General features: G+C 43.2%; 2 protein-coding genes across 6 annotated transcripts in view; one reads left to right on the plus strand and one right to left on the minus strand.

Moving 5' to 3' along the window:
• Positions 1 to 23,617, minus strand: part of LOC117204525 (3-phosphoinositide-dependent protein kinase 1) — a 407,721-nt gene that overhangs the window by 372,105 nt on the left and 11,999 nt on the right. The window lies entirely within an intron of this gene.
• LOC117204526 lies at positions 18,712 to 20,426 on the plus strand. Of its 2 annotated transcripts, none has more exons than XM_033442027.1 (4): positions 18,712 to 18,857; positions 18,952 to 19,150; positions 19,221 to 19,313; positions 20,002 to 20,426. In XM_033442027.1, exons 1-4 carry the CDS (start codon positions 18,712 to 18,714, stop codon positions 20,317 to 20,319), a joined length of 756 nt encoding a protein of 251 aa, XP_033297918.1. In that variant the 3' UTR covers positions 20,320 to 20,426. The 2 variants fall into 2 exon arrangements, with proteins under 2 accessions (XP_033297918.1, XP_033297917.1); XM_033442026.1 differs by having other exon boundaries at positions 19,474 to 20,099.

Below are 23,617 nucleotides of genomic sequence, written 5' to 3' on the forward strand. Positions count from 1 at the left end.
AACGCCACAGATAAGGGATCGAACGATTACCATTTAACACGGTTTATATTGCCGGATAATTAGCCGGAATAACGCGACCGAGACTCGATCGACCGCGACAAGCGTTCCGCGAGCCTAGCCTCGCTAATGGAAAGAAAAAAGATAACAATGATCGTTTTAGTGGAAACGGAACGACCCGATTCAACCATTCAATGGCCGAATTTCTCTCCTAATATTTCCCCGTATTTGCGATTTCTCTGGAATAATTCGGGGAATAATTTAACAAAAGTGTTCTATGGATTAAAAGCTCACCGATCGATTGGAATTTCGGATATTTCTATCTTTAAATAAATTAATTTCGCAAAAATATTTGTAATATGGGGTTTCTTTCGAACGTTATAGAATATATGGGACGTTAATCGCTGGAACGCGATATCTCCTAAATCGCGTCGAAATCCAGAAAACCAATTGCGGCAATAATGTGATCATAACCAAACGCGAAAGCACGACCATACTCAAAAGTAGCGAGCGATAAAACACCGTTTGCCCAGGACCTCGGAAATGAAACTGGCAGAGCATCGACATTTTTCCACGTGGTGTTTCTGATCGTGCAGGAAAGGATCGCCGGGCCACCGAAAACGGAACATTCCCGACATGGTCGTGTGTCAATTTACTGGGTAGTTTCGACTCGTAAACACGAATCTCCGTCTCGTAACTATATACCATCGTCGGCGGTTACCCGCGTGTCACGTTGCAATAAAATTCTAACAATATCGCCGCATCGATTTCTCGGTTCCTAGTTTCTACCAATCTACCTAGTTTCTACAAATTTGTATCCCTCGAAAATGAGAATTGCAACAGCGCCGCCACTTTTATGATTGAAATTTCGCGCATCCGTGTGTACGAACCGGCGACGGTATTTCTCGCGAACGCGTGATGTTTGCCAATGGTGTAACGCAGCTCGCACATCGCTTGGCACAAAGAAAATAAAGCGAACACCGCGACGAGATGCGACGATGGAAATTTACACGCGACCGGTACACATATTATTCCCTTTTCTGGCGAAGGCCCCTTCTGTCGGCTCCCAAAGGGGAATGTCCCGGAAAATCTTGTCTTCCGGAGCAGCAACTGTTTTCAAGAAGATGACGACTTCCACCCCCTGAGAGAGACCGGCCGAATAAGTAGACAAGAACCAGGTCAAACGCGACGACGCCGCTTTAATATCTCCGTTTCCTTTCTCTCTTTCTGTTCTACCAACGATATAAAAGGTTCCTCTTTGTCGCCCTCTGCCTCCCTCGAAAATATTCCCATCCCGCAACGAGGATTTCTCGAATCCATGGCTCGATTACACTGTGCGATGGTTTTCACACGATCAGGAGTAACGAACCGTGGACTGTTTACTGGCAAATTCTTATGTTCCAGCTAGAGTAAGGTTGTCATTACGTACGTAGACATGCACGAGAATAACCGCGAATAAAATATTATTATATTTTATTACTATATTTTAATTCACTCTATTCTACTCATTCCATAATTATCTGTAATACAATCGTGTTTCCCTATCAGACAAATCCGAGATTAAAAGACAAAAATTCGAGGGTCGTGGCGAGGTTAATGTCCTATGAAAGCTACACCTGTCGCAAAAAAGCAACACGACTGCACCGTGGCAAGTCAGGTGACATTTTTTATCGAATTAGAAAAAGCACGATGATCCTTGTCCAGCTAGTTAATTGCTACGTCCAGCACGAGGTTTACGATACAACGAACATTTCTCCGGAACGTTTACAGAAGTGTCGGTCAGGACATGAGTGAGAGGCTAATCCTTCAGCGGAAGATCCGAGGAAGGGCCATGTGTTTTTGGGATGGACGCCAGGTGCGGAAACGGGCGAAGAGGGTAAGAACCACAACGGTTCTAGGTTCGTAAGATGGTTGCAAGGGCAGCAGCCAGCAGAGGGGCGTTACAGGGTGTGCAAGCCTCTGTTTGACGTGAAATTGCGTGACTGGCCCATTCGTCTCCGGCTTATCCTCTGCCACGTGCCCCCTTTTGCTTTTCTTATCTGGCCTTGCACGCACTTTATCCGATATCGTGGGGAGCCTCAAATCCGTCACTTTCCAGCGAACGCGGTCGTCCCTGCGTGCCAGTGGAACCTTTGCGGGGAAAAAAGGGTCCGTGGAAAAAAAGAGCTGCCCCGGTCGCTCGGCGAATATACTCCAGAGGAGAAGCAAGGAAATTGGAAAACATGAAATATGACCCTTCGGACAGTTTCGACCGCTAATGCGTCTCTGTACCCCGTCTCCGAGGAAAATATTTATAATATCAGCGTTACGACGCGTCCACCTTCTCGCAGTCCGAGAGGAAGGGAGCGAAATATCTCGACGAAATTATAACGATGCGTCTCTGTTTATTAGAAATGCTCTCGACGTACTATTATCGACTCGCTCTCGCGATGACTTTGAAGCTTCGTCGAGGCCACTGTTCTATTATTACCACGTGCTATCGACGAAGGAAAGAATAACGACAAGGTCACGAGTTAGAACACGAAGATGGAATGTGGAGAGAGGGAGAGAGCTAACGATGAAATTGGGACGACGAACGAGAAAATGAGACGTGAAAGGGGGACGTCGAAAACATTAGGAATGTACCATGGCTCGGAAGGAAATCAAATTTGGTTATGAATGGCAGTGATTAGGACTAATGCCCGCTGATTGTCGTGCCTCGCCCGTACAGGCAATTACGATCGAACGACCGAACGACCCTCGATCGAATGGTGACACTACTGAAAAAACGTTGATGAAAAAAAGTTGATCGATTGGAACGATAATGCGCGTAGTAAAGTACCATTAATCGTTGACGAAGATAGATTCACGTCTTACGTATGTCGTGTGTACTCACAATAGGTGATTATTGGTTGCGCTAATCATCACATAATGAGTATTCATCGACTAATAGCAAGATTCGAATTAGATAGTATGATCTTAATGAACTTGAAACTGTGGCAAATTATAAGCTATCGGGATAAAAACGTAACTGGAGTTTAAATGTAGATGAAGGTAACTGCGTGCGCTACAAGACTTGTATACATATATAATTACGGAAGCTCGTTATGAAAACACAGACTCGGATCTGTCCACGTGCGAGATAAATCTACCCAAATATCCTTTGCAGGATTATATCGAAACGAGATCGAATCAAGACGCGGTTAAAGAGGAACCATTCGAATTCATCGAAGGCTACATCGGTTCGTCAACCGCTCTTTTTCTCATCATCGAAGGACAACCGTTCGCTACGTGATTTATTTGAATAGGCAAATCTGCGTTCAATGAAAGATTACGGGCCAGATTAAGCCAAAATTATCATTCCCAATAGGTGAATATAGGGTCGAGCCTTTGAAGGAAGCGTAAGATACAAATAGCAAATAAAATATGCAAGCACGCGTGCCACGTGTTTCCGAGACTGCAACCCCAGTTGCTTCGATCCGCGCAGGATAAATTTTATTTACCCACTATCCTGCCTGACCAACGAGTTACGTGTAATTTACATACATTTCCAAGTCGAGGCAAAGACTGCGATACAACTGTTTGAAAATTCGCCCACGCAATAAATCCACCGCGAATGATACAATTAAAAAACGACCACTTGGTTCGATTCCTCGCAAACGAAATCGATATACGTCGTTAAGCGTACTCAAATTTTTACTTTCATTGTCAGTCTCGCCGATATTTTCCATCTATTATCTATCGTTTCTCTGATAAATTAACACGCTCGGCGTTTATCCAGGCTCGAATAAATCCATAACGTTCGGATGAACTCAAAGAGTAATCAACTAATCAGTCCTAGAGTACAATAGATGCTTTTAACCCCCTCTTATTTGTCCCAGCCCCATGGCTGCATCCCGCATTTAATTTCCCTTTCTTCCAGCACGAATTATTATCATTATCGAGCCAGTATCATTTTTCGCCGCCCACGATATCATTGCCCTCCACTTTCTCTACCCTCCTATCTAAATCGTCCCTCCGCCCAATTCCAGACGCGCGCGAGAGTCGGGATAGAATCCCAGACTGCAATAACCGAGTTGACTCGGCGACAATACGATAATTTGTACGAATACTTATACGTTACTCAATCCGAACTGGCAATAATATACTCTTGAACCCTATCGAATTTATCAACGCTAGATTTCTTCTCGACCACCCGTAATAACTTTGCTAATATTCTCCCTTTTCTCGATTTCGTATCCGGCCCGTTTCTCCTGCGCGCCAACGATCCGAAATTTATCGAAGAGGCAACCGAAACAAGGGGAGAAGGGAACTCGTTGTTCGAGAAAAGCATTAAACAGGTCGCTGCTCCTTAGACGAGCGGATGACACCTCCGAACGACGGAAGCTGCGAGCGATGATAGCGAAATCTCAGTGGGTAATCTATCTTCGCGAGTCGACGCACGGCCTCGAAAAACCGCGTCACTAAGGGTCTAACGAGCTTCCATCAGGAGCAAAAAATTTCCACAATTATTTCCAACCGATCTATCTATTCCAACTACTCTAATGAGAATCATTTACACGATCTTATACAATGTAACTCCTTAATCTATTCTTTGACTCGAATTAGAAGCAACCTTAACGGATAACAAAGCCCGCTGCGGGGTCGTTCCGATTTTTATTCCCATCGATCGTCGCGCCGATTCGTACCGCGTGTCGAATTTTATTGTCCCTCGGAAGATAGTAAGATTGTAAAAGGGAGTCGTGTAAAATGTAACTCGAAGAAAATTGGGGATTGTCTTCCTCGTACGCATATTTATACGATCGTTTCTATTTCTTTCGCCGTTTCGACGGTCAAAATCGTTACACGCTTCATAACCGAGCTTACAAGGCTTCGCGATTCAGCCACCTATTTCCGAAGGGCCGGGGAGATCGTTGAATCGTTATTCTTGATTACCGCATCGTTAAATTATCAGACACCGAAGTAACGAAATGCTCCCTCTGGAAGACAAGCGAGTCCGAGTGAAAAGAGAAAACGGAGCACGGGACATCGCGCTAGGTAAAACCTCGTTAAAACTGTCCTCTAACCTTAGACCTTTCACACTCTCGAAGAAACCAACACAGGCCAGACGAAAAGAAAAATTAGAGCGTTCGACGAGATGAAATTAGAAGTAGAAGTTCGCCTCTACGAGATCTGGGAACGGCTCGATTAATTGACGTTTTATCGCTACGTGACGGCCGAAGCCGGCAATAACGTTCGGTCAATCATGAAAAACAGATTTTACGTCTTATCGGTAGAAGGTTCGGTGACGTGGTGCGTCAGACTGAATCGCAGTAAACACGAGATGGATGTTGAGCATATTCGTTGATCGTCTAGTGGATCCTAAAAATTCCGATGCGAATTTTACAAACTTCCAATGAATTTGTAGATTGCTGACTAGCGCCACGATCGCCGAGCTTTTCGCCGAAATTCGAGGGGATGAAACGTAGCCGCAACAACATCGTAGTGGAAAGTTACGATCGCTCTCTTTCGCATTTCCAAGTTACTAGATCGATAAGGACGAAGGATCTTACCAAGCACGTGTTTATATGCTTTTTTTATACCGCTGGTAATACCAATGAAATTGCTCGAAGCAGTAAAAAGAAAAAAGAAAGATGAAATCTCTCTAGCAGCGTTCGCGCGCGTTACTCAAGTTTTATAGTTTATTTAAAGGCGAAAATTGCGATCTCATTAATGCAATCGGAGAGCCGGTTCTCGAGCAAAGCGGACAATGAAAATCGTGTCTCGAAGAACTCTGAGCGATATCAACCTTAAATCTATGCCCTACGAGCGAGTTAACTGGGTTACAGACCTTGGTTACGATTACTAGAACTAATTTCATCCGCTCCCCTCTACGGGAGTACGAAACCGTACAATTCCCAGCAATTTTCGGTCCTACGAACTACGTAAAAACGTTTCCTTCTTGTTTCCTCCGCCAACCGTGTCCCTCGTCCCTACCCTTCCGTGACACTCGAGCTGTAATAACGAAGTCTACCTTCCCCGTGAAAATTGCGGAATGCAAGTAGCTGGGGCCATTCACGGACTCGTATTGCGGCAGAATAGGCGGCGAACACCTCGAAACCACCCACGCTGCCGAAGCGAAAACCAGCTACCCTCCTACCGGCCCGTCGACGAGGCTAGAAAGGGGTGGCGTAGTACTCGAGGAGGAGAACCGTGTGTATCGACCACTGACGTCATCCATCCCCACTAAACTACGTCACGTATACGTTTCACCGTAGAAGAGAAGGGTGTCGCAGTGCCGTAGTGATTTTGTGGCGCATCAACGGGCTCCTGAAACCACCGCTTCCTTCCCCTATCGTCCTTCTATCGCCAGACAAATCTTCCACTGGCTTGACCAGCACATGATCCCAGCAACGATTTTATTACCCTGCTTTACCACAGCTATCTTGTAAATTCGATTATCCGTGTGATTCGTAGACTATCAATTTTTGCGGAAGTTTTACGAGCGGAAGAGCATCGGAGCTGGAAAAGCCAGCTTTCTCGTACCATTCAAGCTTTCGACGACCGGGTCAGTCTACGTTAAACCTTTCCAACAGCTGCATGGTCATATAAGCAGGATATTTGCACGTGCATACATATGTACATTCCGTGCAAACGTTTCGAAAACTTTATTACGGTCGAACAATTTCGTTCCGTTGCCGCGAATTTTTATAGGGCTACGTGTCGGTTCTAAAACATCGAGAACTATACCGCGCACCGCGCCGCTTTCGATCATGTTTCCCTGAGCTTTTTCGAGGCTCGTGAATCCGCCGCGAAACGTGCGTGCACCCTCGTGGCGGGAAATCTTGTTTATATACAACGGCATGCTACCTCTATTACGATCGTTCGATTGTAGATTTTTTGGAAATTTACAAACAGAATGCGCGAACGTATTGAAGGTTTAATGTATCGTTGTACTTTATCGTTGTAAATAATGATATTTTCGGTACATCTTTAAATATGCAAACGCTCTTCATGTTCGATTGGGCAATTTTGTAATTCGCAGTTGCATTGCGACGTTAATAATGAAACGCGTTATATAACAGCGAAAATATTAACGCGATTCATCGTGCGTCGGTGTGTTTATTTCAACGCGATCGCGTTATCGTCGCGTCGCCACGTTAAAAACTTTTCGAGGTATTACAAGTTTCATCGGGCACAAGCGTATACCGGGAAACATTAAATTTCATCAGCGGAGTTCTGCTCTTAATAAGCAATTATCTTCTTGAATCCAAGTTTACCGCGGCGCGCGTAAACTTGCTCGCACGAGTAGGCGGCTTTCCAACGATCGCACGCTAAACATCGTTCACGCGAACGATAATAACGCGTGCGGAAAAACATAAGCATACTCGCGTTAACTCGCGTACGATCGTGAAAACAACAAAATTACCAAAACTAAAAAGCTAATCTGGTTGACTGTTCGTTTAGCGTTTCAAGGATGATAAAGAGTCGCATGGAAAAGCATGTTTAAAGGCGTTGGTGTAAATCGAAAAGGCGGGAGTATGCGGGGCCTGTCCGCGCCAAAATTTCACAGCCCTGAACCCGTGGGAGCCTGAGTACAAAAGTATTGATTCGTTTCATCCCCACCTGATACTCTACGCTACCCCTACTATTCCGTCGTCGCCGTCGTCGTCGTCGTCGCCGTAGTCGTCGTCGTCGTCGTCGTGCTACCTTCTCGTAGTCTCCCTCCTCTCTCGCTCACCCTTCGTTGCCCTTTCCCGCCCTTTCTGGAGCGTTGAGAAGGATAGAGACACGAAGGGCGGACGAAGACACGACTAAAGAGGGTACGAAGTGTAAAGAAAGAGAGGCACGAAGGCGGAAAAAAGACGGGACGAGGAGTCAAAGGAAGAGAGAGCGCGGGAAAATTCGCCCTCCATTTTTCTCGCGAGACAGTAACGCCATCGGGGACCCTCCTTCGGCTGTTAGATGCTGGTGCGAGAGAAAAAAGCTTGGTCTCTCTCTTTGTTTTTCCTTGGCCCGTTTGTTTTGCTCATTATCCATCGCTACAGGTCGTCGATATTCCATTACGGAGCACGTTCACCGAAAGAAAACAATTAAGACACGGCCTCTCGGTGTATGCATCTTCCCGCCTTCCACTCTGTAAATTGTTAAACGCCAGCCGCGCCACTGTGTTTTTCGCCCTCGAACAGCCAACCCTGTTCTCGCTCCCCGGTTGCCTGCCGCTTTGAAGCTTGCGGACGAAGACAGCGCGTACGGCCAATATACCGGCCAAAGCTGAGTAAATTAATCCGTAGTTCGCAATAACGCGGCGACCTCGTTCGCGGAAAGAATCGCAAAACGCCGCTGACCCGACGACATTGTAAATTTTCGCTCGATTGTCCGTTAGCACAGAGAATGGAAGGGTGCGCCAGCTTTCTTTTCCTTTTCCTTTTTTTCCTTTTTTCTTCTCATTCTCCTTCGAACGCGTCGCCACTCCTTTCCAAGGAGACGCGCCCTCGAGTCGATTAAAGAAAGCCAACGAGGATACGGTGTACCGGCTAATTGTGGCTGCACGACAATTACTAATTACTTTCAAAAGTCCAAACTTCCCTCGAACTTTAAGTCAACTACCAAATATTAATCCCTCTCCTCCACCGCGACGACATCGAGTTTCTTCCTTTTCTTCTCTCGAGGACGCGCTGGCAGTAACATTACCGTACAAAGTGGTTTTAAACTAAGCAAACGTACCTCGATTATTTCCAAATTACATACGTATGGAACGAAACAATGTTTGTCGCGAGTAAAAACGTTCTAACGACGAATTAATTTCTCGAAGGAATTACGTCGGTCGTAAAAATGTTAAACACCTATAGGATATAACGCACGCGAACGGAAGAAAGGCAGTCTAAAAAATTTCCTTCCGTCTGAAACTCATTAGAAAGGGCAGAAAGCACGATACGATGGCGATAGGGCATTGTTTTGCGAACTTACTTCCTTCGAGACACGTGGTCTTAGTGACACGTGTCGTGATGCCGTGACGCTGTGTTTCCGGTTGATTTCCCTCGTTTCTGGCCTATCCTTTTTTCCTCCTCCCTAATTACCGCGATTTAAGCGTTCTCGAGTCACGCGACAGCCTGCGTGCATCTAACCTGTGTGTATGCACGCCGCCAATGCAGCTGCACGTTCGTTTCCTATCCTCGGGTCAGACGCACGCCACGAATCACGAAGGGGAAAGCGAGATTTTCATTCACGCGAGCTTATTAGGTTACCCGTACGTGTCACTTCTAATTATCGATTGCGTCCGTTCTAGCTGAAACTCGCATCCTTAATGTTTCCTGTGCTAATATTTCCTATTTTCTTAGGCAAATCTATTCGTTTTCCGTTTCGTAGTATTTTTTAATCTCTCCAATCGATATGTTACTGGATACAACGAGTGCAGACTTACGGAGTTCTCCGTTGACATAAAAATAATTAATATGCCCGAATATTTATTGCGGTGTTACGTACAGGTACCGAGAGTATATATCCAACGATAGACGTAAAAAAATGTAAATTTATGAGCAAGCGAACACGGCATTATCCGTAATGATACGCTGCAACGTATAGCGTCATAAGGAACAGAAATGGAATAACTGGCCCTCATAGCGTATTTTTATGAAGACGAATCCTTTCATCAAGCGCCGTACGTTACGCTCTTAATCAAGGAATCGCGAAAGAAATCACAAGGTTCGCAAATGTCACGTTACGCCAGAAACTCTAATGCGTTGCGACGCGATAATTGCGTCTCGTTATCTAGCCATTTTCCATTACTAATTTCTTCTGTTTGCTTGGAACTGCAAACACGTAACCATTTCTCATCACGTCGATTACAAGCGTCGACTTCCATTACCGTCTAACTTACGAGGGTGGAAAGGAATCGAAGAATGTCCTAGCTAAATCAGCTACTCGATCGCGTGTCCTTTCCGGGGATCCAGCTTGGACGATACTCGTAACGCATGTTGAAACCACGTTTTACACGAAAATTTATCCCTTCCTCTAGAAACGGAAATGACAGTTTTTTAGAGATTTGTATCTTTCTACTTGCGAATACCACGTTTACAGCGAAAGCGACAGATGTTCCAACTGCGCAACAATGTCGCGGTATTCACCGTGACATTGCAACCACGTTATTCAAAAGTGCTGGTTGCATAAAGCACGGATATTCGACGCTGGCAGCTTTTGTACACCATATGCACTTATGTTACATTTTACACGACATCGCCTTATTATTTATTGCGTTACATTATATTACATTATATCATGTTACATCCTCAGTTCATTATTAATCTTCAAGAATGTCACGTTGCATTCTCTGAAAATAAAGACACAGTCAGAACACGAGGAGAAAGGAGGACAAAGAGGGAAAACGTGAAGAATCGCAAAACTGTCCAGCAATTTTTCAAGTTAAGGGCTGTTTGTGCTTTAATATCTGGAAAATGGAAAGGACAAGAGAGAGAGAGAGAGAGAGAGAGAGAGAGAAAGACAGACAGACAGACAGAGGGGGAAGCGTCGAAGAACACGAGCGGGAGCACGCGAGGCGATTTTGTGTAAAATTTACTTTGCTGCGAACAATCGCTGCCACCTTACCGCGTCTGAAGCAATTATTTGTCCCTTCGCTGGGACCTCGCGGAGCACTTGCTTCGGTAAACGCGATTATTTCGACGCGAGCGAATTAACAGCGTTTTCGTCGACATAAATTGCGTCGCATCTCGAGGTCGAGAGGGTGCACGACACTCGACGCGATCTGCTCCGACTGATCGAGCGAGTGGCGAAGCGAGCGTGCTGACAGAGAGGCAGCGATAACAAGAGGGTCAATAGATGAGGCAACGAAATGCATTTTTTCTTTCCTGCACCTCCAACTCCCAGGCTCGAACATCCGAAATTTACCGAAGGTGTTCGAGGAAAAAAGAAAACGAAGGGACGAAGCTGGGCGATGAGCTTGATGAGACTCTAAGTGCATAAAGAGGGTAAACACGATCTTCGTGCACCCTCGAAATCAAATGACGAAACTCGAGAAAGACAGAGAGGAAGAGGGTAAAGTCGAAACGAGAGGGGAGAGGGCGTAGTACGGTCGCACGCCTGTCGCCATCCCTCTGACAAAATATTCTCGATGACTCGTGCGAAAGTGGCGGCTCGAAGCAAAATGGCACTTCATTCTCGCTGGATGGATCTCCGAAAACATAACAGTAACCATAACAATGGAACCTGAGGGGCAACGGGACCGCGATTTCAGGTATCGTACTTCCACGAGCTTCTCGCAGGATCGATGGAAGAAAACCGACACATGTTTTCTGTTCAAAAGTGCCTCCGAGTGAATCATCGACAGATGGCATTTCGACAAGCTGTATCATTTTTCAAAGGTTCCAGGAATCTGAATAAATTTTTGAAGAATCACGGATTAGAAAAATAAATTTATTATGCCTTTCATTTCCTTTTTGTGGATGAGACTCAACGAGAAATGAACGAAAAAACGAATTTAAAAAATTACCAAAGATTTTCGGACACAATTTGTGAAAGAAATACACGTACGTACGCGTTAAAGCAAAATTTCAACGGGTTTTGCAATTCGCGATAAAGTTGGGTACCTACTACTGATCACTTCAGATTTCGGTCGAAACGTTTCACGGTAGACACAATCATCATGGACATTCTGCACACTGCTGAACAGGTTTAATTTCGTTAAGAGCACTCGAGAGGCGACCACGATAAATTCCTGTGGCAGCCTGTGAACTTTTAAAGCGAATTTTTGGGGTCTGACCCCGCCGTGAATCGGCGACCGCTGATGTACAGAACGTCGCGTAAACTCGTTTTTACATCATTCGCTTTACGCTGCTTTTCGAAAATAAAAGAAAAAATAGGCGTTTCACGATGAGTGAAACTGTAAGTAGAACGACACAAAAAGAGAAATTGGGATAAACGAGATTCTACTGTAATTATTTCTTAAAATAAAAAACTGAATCTTCCGTGAAATCAGAACTAAAAAACCGGTGTGTCTTAGGGAACGGGCAACTAGATGACCTAAAATATTTGGAACGACGTTTGACGAACAACCGTTCGTAGAGATCGGTACCCAGTTCGCTATTTCACGGCGCCACTATTCTATTCACGTGCGGGGCTACAAACCAATCAAATCAAAATGCGAAACGTATACAACGGAGTAAAGTGCAAGCGAAAATGAGGAGGCAGAGGCGTCGGTGGCAGGGACTATGGCGAAGCGCCACACCAGGGGTATATGCCATCGTCGATTCGATGGGATCGTTAAAATTAACGAGCGTATTCCACCTCCTCGAAAATGTCGCGAGCTTCTATTTTTCTCGCGCGTCGACCGACGATTTGCAGTGGCGGGGACGCGTTTTTCTGAAACCATGCGTCATCCCGAGCACGACGCGGCCGAGTGCCGTGTGCGAAAGTGGCGACCGCACTCGTATTGCCACATTATCAAAGTCGAGAGAGAGAAATCGGTTAAAAATATTCGGTAGACGTTCCGAGAATTTTACTCTCTTAACTTTCGCGGGATTCGGTTTCGTAATGGCTATTAATGCCGAACCACACCCCGTTTACCATTTTAGTTTATTGTTCGCCATCCGTTATTTATTATGTATCAGATTGGTAATATTATTCTGCGGGGTAGCAAACGTAATAATGACAAATTTCGCCGAACCTGTTTGTAATTACGGTTACAAATTAATAATGAAGTTGGTCAAAATTTACATTCGGCAAATACGTGATTTATATTTCTTGAATTTTTATCATGCAAATGCTTTACAGCTTAAATAATTTAGCTTCACAGCTTTCGTTAATGAGTTACCACCTTTCTCCTAACATAATCCAGTTACGTAAAAGCTAGGCTTCCTACGATATTCTAAATAAATTCGCATTCGTATCTAGCGCAATAACAACTACGCGAATTGTTCACGCGACAAAGCAACAATGATTGTCCGAACCGTGGACACACGACACGAAAAAAGAGCATTCCGGTTCAGCGGCTAGGAACATTTACGTCATCGTGCTCGTCGGTGCACGATGAGGAGGAGCACGAAATGCTCAGGGTGCACGATTTACAGGCGGCAATAATCGTTAAAAGATGTTTACAATGTGTAGAGGTAGGCTGTTACGCGAGTGAATTCAGCGCGACAACGAGCCACACGGAATCTAGACACGCGAGACGAGTGATATCAATGAAAGTATCTGTCGGGGATAACGATAATGCGACGGGGTTATTACACCCTCGAGGCCGATCCCTAGACGCCCTTTCGCGTGGCCAACTGATTTTTATCAACGCGCGCGTTACGCCACCAATTTCTTATAATACTCATCGACGGTAAGAGACTGGAACGGTAAAGAGAGCATACTCTCGAAAACCTAACGACCCGTGGAGAACACAGCAGAGAATCGTGTGCTATCTCGGCGATGCACGGATTAGGGGTAGAAAATGATATCCACATATGTGAGTCCGGATGTCTGTCGGACCACGGTGACGAATGCGCTCGCAATGGGAAAAGGGCAGCTCCGCTAAGAGACCACACGTCTTTCGTCCCAAATGGCGCTCTGATGTTTCACTACCTCTGAGTCTTTCGGGATTCCTTCCTGCTTCCTCCTACCATAGCGAGCGATACCCATTAAATGGTTTAGCTTTTGACGAATTTATTATCAACATTTTCTATATATCACGTACGCTTTATTTTTGTTTACATTCGCTTTAATAATCCTACGTACTGTTAAAAGTACTCGGATGATACTGTTTCCTATAACCTGTTATGACTACCGAATTTAATGATACTAGATATAAGAAAACAAAAAATAAAGCGAACACACAGAAAAAATATCCTTTTCATCGTAGACTTAAAGTGAACCGTTTGACGATGATATTCACCGGGAGAGCTAAAAGCATTCCTCGACGCGTGTATGTAGGTTAAAATCTGTTGATATACAGCACGCACGTGGACTTCCTTTCGACCGGGCCACGTAAGCTTGGCTTCCTGTTCTTTTTTGACGACGACCCCTCGGCTTCGCGTCTGAAACGATAAGAACCGAATGGTGGTGGGGTTAATGTGCGTACACACCACGGGATGTCTACCAATTTCCGGGTTCACCTAATGCACTTATCAACCGGCTAGAAAGGATCGGAGAGAAAGGCTGCGAGATGGGAAAATAATTGAGACGCGGAGACCGCGTTGGGGAGGATCGACGGAAGTCGGCAAAGCCTCGTGTAAACCGGAACGAATCATAAAAGCGTGGAGAAATTAATGAGAACGAGGCGATTTCAAAAGAGAAACGAATCGGGCGAAAAATTATCTTGACCCCGAAATACGTCGCGAGGAATACAACACGAAATCATCATGTGAAATGAACACCGATAAAAATGTTACGTCATTGATTATTCGAACAAACGTGTTTTTAGCTTAACTGACTCCTTTTCATCTAACGACTGATCGAACAATTCCTACTTACGGTAAATAGTAATAGCGAACGTATTGTTGTTTCGTTTTCGTCGATTTAGACTCGCGCAATTATGCATGAATTCCATCGTAACGCTAATCGCCTTCAAACTCACCGTGTAACATTAGAAACAACGCTGAAATATTCAGGCCGATTCATTAAGCTGAAGACAAAGTTAGCCGTGTTTAATAATTCCCCGTCATATTTAAATAACAGCCGTTCAGAACTTGCGAGCTTTCGACGTTACACGCTTTAACCTCAAGCGAGAGATAGATAGAGGGACAAATTGCGTCGAGACGCATCTCCAGTCTCAAAAATTGAATTTATTCGACATCGCTTCACTCTCAATTATGCACCAGGTAATTTCGACGCGACGCGTCTATCACGGTTCTCGATACTAACTTCGTAACACGAGGCTAACTTCCCCCGGCTTTTCTTTGGCAATTAAGAATCTTAATTTGAAATACGCGTGGTCTACGCTCTGTCGTAGGCCGCTCGCTGCGACCCCTAATCCAATAAGGAGCACCAAAGCACGAATTACCTACGAATCAACGAACCTACGAAATCTTGTCGCCGTAATTGGAAAGTATCCAGTGGCGATGACACCCCTAAACACGGGTCTACGAATCTTCTTGCGTTCCGGTGAAAGGATCTCGGAAATGAGCGCACCACCGAGTTTCTGACAACACTGATTTTATTTCTAACATCGTGAAAGATACCGTGGCCCTTACGTTCTGTTTGTAAGGCAAAGGTTTAACTGTTTCACCGGGATATCTCTCGAAGACTATAGTTGTTTAGTAAGGTATAGGAAAAGATTCAAACTGCAAAAGATATAAAATAAACTGATACGAATACACTTATTACTCTATAGACCCACGTATTTTAAATTAGCCGATATGCTTTCTTTCGTTTCTTTGAATTCATAGAATGCTAGCGGTCCTAACCGTAGTAAATTAGACGAGAGAAATTTGTCAACGAGAGGAACACGTTTACACTTAAATTACTGAGCGCAAAGTTGCCAGTCAATGTGTTAACGCGTAACGAAATATAAATGCACATAGTTTATCTTTACATAGAGTCGGTTACAAACGATTCTCGGCATTGGAATTACAAGTACAGTTCAGCGTGCGATTAAATTATTCCGACTCGGTGAACGTTTCCACGATCCGGGGGATGGAAACGCTTATTTATTCGGTAAATCCGGGAACGAGCGACGGCGAGAATAAACGTCGCTGACAAAAACAGCGTGCCAGAGCGCGTGTACGCTTCGTGAAATTAAGTTACCACTGCCTCGTTATTCTCGTGAGACTCGAAATAAAGTGGTGGGGACATCCGCAAGGATTGAGTTACCGTCCACTTAATTGACCGCCCGCAGAAACGAGAAGAGGACACTGATTGACAGTGAGATGCAGCTGTCATCGAGGTCCGACCTCGAAGAAGGGTGTCCGCAAACGATTTAATTGGTCTTTAACAGCGAAATCCTAAAGCTCCATGATTCGGTTAGGAAAGAAGTAGGATAGAAAAAATAGAAAGAGAATGCAACTATCGGCTCGCGTTGCCACGTGTCAACTTCTTTAGGATATCGTAACTGGATACTAACTGAACTGAAATCAATTTATCAGTAAAAGTTCTTTACAGAGGGAGATGCGATGAAAATCATGCAGAAACGACACTACGTAGAGATACATTTGACAATCATTCAGGCAATTCCAGGCAATATGGAAATCTACTTTAGGCATCATAAATGCAACGTGATACCATGATCCTCGTACTTGTACGAGGCAACCAATAACTCGGTCGATTCAGCGGCAACGTCATCATTCGCCGTCGTCGAATTTCTCGGATTACATAAACCCAAATAATCCCATGAGTCATTCTAATTCTGGTTCCATCGGGATTGCACCGTTTCCTTCCCCCAGTTTTCTGTGTCGCATCCGATCGTTCTTTTGCCTTCATTCGTGCATGTCCTAAACGTCGCCTCTTTCCTGCTCGACCGTCTACCGTATAAATAGCCATGGCACGTGTATCGTCTCGGACGCACACGGTGGCCCACTTTTCTCCTTAGCCTCACTCGAAATTAGAGAACTTTGACGATCGCGCTTTTTCATTTTCCACCACACGGATAACCATCTCTCGTTCGCGCGGTTTTACACCCTCGATTTCTTGGTTTTATCGTTTCCAACGATTCCAGGACGTCTACAATAAGGAAAATGGCACTTTTCCTCGAAAATAAACAAGAATTACGTCATCAAGAGGCATGTTCGTTACAGAATATCTTAGAACCGACGATAGACGTGACGACAGTCGTTTTGTTCACATATAAAAGCACGGTTTAAAAATAAATATAGGGTCGGCATATAGGATACGGTAGTTTGCTACAGATAAGATCACAAAAAATTATACGGCCCAGGTGTAACATATTTATTGCTCTAATTGCAACGTAGTAGTAAGGTAACATTTTAACTTGGATACTCAACAAGGGAGCCAGTTCAGGAAGGACTGTAACGCGTTTCATAACGACAGCTGCACTCCCAGGTATATAAATAATGCAAATGGTTGAAAAGATCGTGGTAATCAAGTGCGCAATTATAAACGTACCACGGGATGATTTTGTTTTAACACGTTGACTGCCACGCGTGTTTTCAAGGAAATCTCCGTCAGGCCACGCGTACAGCAGTACCAAGCGTTCTCTGCTAGGTGCTCCCATCAATATTTTAGTAATGCGAATCACTCAAGTGGTGGTCTCAAGAATGATCTTTCGTTTCATTTGTTCGCAACATTAAAACCAGTAGCTGTTGTTGAATATAATGAAGGAAAGTGTGGTATAGATTATTCCGACCAAATGGTTTCTTATGCCACCACGATTAGAAAAGGAATCAAATGGTACAGAAAACTTGGTATTCAATTCTTTCTGGGAATTTTTGTTGTAAACGCTTTGACGGTTTACAAAATTGCAACAAGAAAAAAGATAAATATTAGAATATTTAGACAATTATTAGTTACAAAATTATTAGGGTTGTCTGAAAATACAAAAAAGAATCAAGGATCAAGCGAAACATTAATTTTCGTCTTCTCGAATATCATTTAAAACAGCCTGCATATTTTTCATCATAAAAGAATCTCATTTACCCAAAAGAAAATAAAATTTTCAAAGTTTGATGCCAAATAAAAATTCCAACGCCGAAAAATAAATAAACTGGTTGATATCTCGACACGGCACGTCACGTGAAAAGCATTCCATAGAGGTCCAATAGTTCTCCACGTTGAATACAACTGCGTTTCCAACCCGACACGAAGTTCCCTCATATCGCCACGTAATAATGGTGTCAGACAGATCTGATCTGACGGATCACATCCGCGAAACCGGCCGATTTCGCTGGTACCGCGATCGAGCTGTCGCTCGTCACCGACTTCCACCGTCCCAGATCTCTCGTTCACGATTCATTTTTACAGGACAACGACATCCAACGGCATGGTCGTCGACGTGCTTGTACACGGTCACAGAGGTAATGAGAATTGTTGCACTTCCACCGCGCGATTGTCATCCAGGACCGCACAAAGTTGAGGTGCCGCGAGATACGAAATACATTCTGTCGTTGGAAATTGAAAGGAGGACGAACATTTCGGAAAAATAATTCAATTTAAGCCGTGGTATGTTTTTAGTAATTTTCTAGACGTTATTCCTTTGAATCATTCTCGGCTTAATCGTGTGTTTGTATCGTTGAACAATTTCTTAAGTTCCTTCTCGTCTCGTCTCTTTTATGCTAAAATTTTTCTTAAAACATTGAAATATTTTTTATTTATTGAAACAAGAACAAGATTACGGCATAAAAAGATGGAAACATAATAAGATTAAAACGTGTCTGAAAATAGAAGCATAAGAAGTAATTCTGTTAGTTAGCCTGCTTGCAGTAGATTGTACCGTTTATGGTCAGACAAGAATATTTTACTGGCTATAACCAGACGTGTTTTTCACTACTGATTCTTGCATTTCTATCGTATTTTTGATCACGTAATTGATCTGTAGAAGCAAATATTATTACGTGAACTTTGATACAAAGCAAAATTTACTATTACGTACTTAGATAGAAAATCTTCTACTTAAATGATTACAATTTGTAATAACATTAAAATTACTGTAGCCACAAAACAATACAAACATCATAGAACATCGAAACAATATTTTCTCTAAAAATAGAGATCCTGAGGCTCTTTTACCGGAAGTTATACGTTCCTGGGTTCTCTTATCAGATCCATCTATGGGTATAAAGCAGCTAGTACGAACGTATACCCATTCAAATGACCAACGAGTATCGCGCAACGATGGTGAAACCACGTGTATCTCCTGTATTAATATTGTTCGCAATTTGCGGTGTCAACTTGGTGGAACCATTAGTAAAGGAAAGCTTGTCCAAATTTTTAGGGTCCTTGGCGGGCGTTAAACAGTACCTTTCTCCTTAATTGATTTAATTACGTCGATTCATTTGAATATCGCTAGTAAATAGGCATATATATGTATATTTATAATTATTGTCGCAGAGTGAGGATTCCGGAATTGTTAAACCAATTGTGCAATGAATCGCAAGGCTCAGATACAGTTCGTCGAGATGCGTGTTACGGATGCTTCTTCCGGGCCTCTAGTCAAACCGTTGGATATCCTTTATTGGTGGCAATGTCTAATTGTGCTTATATTTATCTCAATAATACCGATTATGGTCACTGTCAACAGTACTTGAGCGTAAGTTTTTGAACGTAGCTTTAAGTTTTTGAGCGTAAAATTGATTAAACTTCTTGTACCTTTGTAATAGAACGCTACTGGTACAGCAAATTCAAGAACGAATCCTACGACGATATACTGCACGTTCCTCGAGTGCGTTCGACAAGTGAACAAGGATAATTTAGTGAGTAGATCGTTCAATTTCACCCTTGAGATGCTTTAGAATTTCTTTGCATGCTTTTGTACAGTAAACAATAAGACAACTGCACCTGGCTACTTCGGTTCGATAATTTATAAATTCTATTACTGCACATAAAAATATAAAAAGAAGCAATTGTAAACAGGAAGCACGAATCAAACTGAGAACGTCACCAAGCTTCAAGATGATTTCCAGACGAGTGCCATTATTTTATTTACAATTATACAAGAAATTATCGAAAGCTGTTTGCGTCATCCGAGAACAGAATTCAGATTCGAACACCGTGAGGCCTGGAGCGGAACCTATCGATCCGAGACGGCAAAAAATTAAATCACAAAAATTTATTATTTCAGAGCAATCAAATTGTACATAGAAACCTATAGTGAAAATTTTGTACATATCATCCGACTTTTCAAAACGTCTATACAACGAAATCTAGTAAGTAGACGTATCCAATTTTGTACATATGCGTATTACAATTTCATAATACGTGCTTCCGCTTTATACAAGGATTGCATTCGGCTTTAAAGACCACTGCTGTAAATATAGCAACGCTTCAATTTCAATCCATGAAGAAGTCAAATTTTTCGCCAAAAAATTTGCAAAGAGACTTCGTTATCGCGAGAAATTGATCTCTAACAGATAATCGTTCAACCACAAACGTTCTGCACAGCTCAGAGAATGCGTCGGCGAAGCCATACGAATGTTCCCCAATTTCAACCTCACAGATGTCAAACTAGCTCAATTATACGTGAATACCACTGCGTGTGTGCTGGCGAAAACTCGTTGCTCTCAAATGAACCCAATAACAGGGGAATTTCAAGAAGACGATCTCGCTAATAAGCTGCATATACCTACGGTCAATGCGTTGCTGGTCAACACGGATTACAACATGAACATCGTGCAGCTGCCATTTCATTCCACTTCTATCGACCTTTGCGCGAAATATAGGAACTACGAACAAGCCAGCTGGTCAAACGTCGTGTGCTGATCGAAAATTGTTCACCTAGCATGCTCCAGAAACTTGGTGCTACCGTGACCAATTTTAATTTACGATTAAAGAAATTTACCACGAACATTGTAATCCAATTCGATTGATAGAAACGAATAAAACGATAAAATAAATTTATATAGAAATAAAGAAATCATTCTGTTAGTATGTAAATCGCAGCTAACTATTTTCATAATTTATTAGCATGAACTTAGAGCGAGCAAAGTATGTATGTGACTGGCTAAAAGAGCCTTCTTGTGACGTTCGATCCAAGAATAGCTGCAAAAGAAAGGCTTCCTTGTTAAGAGTTTTATGGCTGACTTGGTCAAGTCTATAATTAGCATTTTCTGGAAGCCGGTCGTTTAATTTTTGCCTTTAAGTAATCATCCTTGAAACCAGTTCACTGTCAGAATTAATCACGCCTATGACGAAACCGACACAGCTCGCCATACATCTCGACCAACGTCTCGTGTCAAGGAATTTTTCTGACGACTTTAACGATTTCTACTTAGGCTTGTCGATAAACTGGATCGAAGCTAGATTTAAGTATCGGTTACCACGGTGCCATACACAACGGACACAGAACGGTCCGATGCAATTTCCATTTTATGAGTTAAGTTAATAACAGTTACACAGCGAGCCGCGATGACACGGAAAGATAGAGTATAATAGAGATTGAAAATGACACGAGTCATCTAAGTGCAAATCGTGGCAAACCGTGGCGGTTGTGAATCATCGCTTAAAACAACCGTCTAACAGGAACGCATAAATCTATCATCAACGATCTTGTATCCCCGTAAATTCCTTTCCTCTTTTTCTGCCGTAAGAAAAGCTCGACGGTGATTCTTGATGATTTCTGTCGCAAAGCCATTTCCATTAGTTTTCATCATCGATTATTATAGAACACCGATGAAACATACAAGGAACCGTGTCAATCGTAGAAAATTGTCTGCACAAATACACTTGACAAATATTATAGACAATTTTTGCGAATTAGAAATATTTTGAATTTTATTTCAAATTTTACCAATATAATCATTACAATCGAGTCTCGTAACAGTGATAATAAAATTTCAAAACGTTTCGTATAACACACATAATACATTCATAAAAGGTACCTACAAGTGTTTGAATACTTTTGTGAACCTGTGTAGCTTCGTCCGTCGTTACGATTTCAGTCAACGGTCGTGCAAATTCGCAAACACGCCGGAGCAACGTTTCTCCAGGTTGTCGTCGAGTCTTTATTTACCTTTTCGCCAAAAGTGGCGGACCAGACGAAAGAGAGGTGCACTAGGCAAGCAAAAAATTCGAAAAAAGATTTTTCTCTTCGTTCGAATGAGCACCGACGAAGTTGTGGGTGTAGAGATTTAAAGCAAGCAGGAGCAACCGAATCGTCGCAACGAAAAATAGACACTTTCGAACAAATGTCGCTATCTTTCTGGTATCATGGCTAATGTAATCTCGAGAGAGTCGTAATAGCAACGAAAGAATGTACGAATAGCGGCGTAAATGGGCAAACGTATCCCAGCCGATTCATCGGCGCCGAGTACCAGATACGAACGCTAAAAGAACGTTTACGATATTACTTATCCCGTAAAGTGATCGTAACGAAGCGGCCAATAAACAACCTTACGACAAATTATATAGTAAAAGAACGAGAAACGACTATGTAAACTTGGATATATCCGCTAGACTTGCACGAGCCAAGTTATCGCGGTTAAAGTTTTTTAGAGGTTTCCTACAATAGGTTCGATTTTTGCCAGAAGCATTCGTCAGAATTTGCATCCATTATCATCGTAGTATAACACGCAAAAAGAATATTCCTGCGTTATAAAATTCTCCTAAAAAAACAATCCTAATAATATTTCAATAGATTTGGACAGAGTAATCGACTGAATGAAACCGATATTTTGCAAACAGCGTCATTCACCGACAACGTTTAGCTCGTAGCGATATTTACATTTCCGTGCGCGACAGCCGCGTTATACTCGCCAACAAATATCCGGATATTCGACGGTAATCGGATATTAAAGAATCCGGGTATCATCGTCGGCTCAAAGGAAAAGGCTTAAAAGGAACAGCGCACGGACGTTTCCCTATCGCTTCTGTTTGCCAAGGTGAAACTCTCTGGTTAATTCTTTCGAGACAGGGAGAACACAGGGAGGACACAGTCGGAGAAATCGAGGGATCGATTCCGCGACATCGGTGTGCACTCATGTACTTATAAAAAGGGACGAGCAAAACGACGCCAAAAGAACGAGCAATGTGGAGAAGGAGGTGTGGTGGATGGAGAACGAAGAAAAGAAGCGACGAAGATGAAGGGAAGATCGGTCCATTGCACAGAAGCGACGCTCCACTTAGCATCTTCCTCGAAATAATTTGAAATATGCAAATACCATGGGTGCACACGCGCTCGCGTGTCGGCACACGAGTCTAGCCGTGTGCGTGCGCTGTACCGCGGCCGTATTTGTGCACTCTGTGTGTATCACGAAAGAGAAGAGACCAAGATGCGAGGGAGAAGACAACGTATATTCCAGTGGCTTACGGTTCAGTTCTCTCGAAGCCAATCTAACTTAACATGCAGATGCAGTACGTGGAATCGTAGAGGCGACAGAGAGAGATTTCTGCTGAAGAGTTGGTGTCTGTCTCTCTATGAGTCATTCGTGGCGATAGTACCTTTTCCGTATGATCATTCACCGTTACTGCCTTTAATGTCTTCGCGATTCGAAGGGTTCTTTTAAGACAGGACGTGATTTTAATGAATAAACCATTCGACCGCCGACACGGACACGGATCGATAAAAATTACACGAACGAATCCTCGAGCCAGATCGTCGACTCGTGTTACTAGAGAAAGTAAAACGACCGGATCTTATTACGGAAAAATAAAAGAAAAATAAAGGAAAAGAAAAAGGAAGAAGCTGGCCGCTTTCCTCCCTGGAAAGGAACAAGACATATCATCCGATATTTCGCGAAATTCCTGAGCAGCAGCAATCGATCCCGACACGAGGCGAACTCACGGAAGTGCATCGTTGATTAAATTTACAAGACCGTGAGGTTCTACAGCCATAAGTAATATAATCTGATCTTGTAAAGAGGTCGGGGCTGACTACCCTCGCTGGATTCAGAAACACACTTGATACGTGCTGGCTTGATAAAGCGTGTACCTTCGAAATTAAAGAATCCTTTCTCATCCATCTTGCGCTTACCATGAAATTTCAAACCAGCTCTGATACGGAAACTTTAACATTCAACAAAAATCTTGTTATTTCTCAAATGTTGGATCAGTGGAATTATAT

Source organism: Bombus bifarius, unplaced genomic scaffold (assembly GCF_011952205.1).
Source record: "Bombus bifarius isolate JDL3187 unplaced genomic scaffold, Bbif_JDL3187 scf7180000007978, whole genome shotgun sequence".
Taxonomy (NCBI): Eukaryota; Metazoa; Arthropoda; class Insecta; order Hymenoptera; family Apidae; genus Bombus; species Bombus bifarius.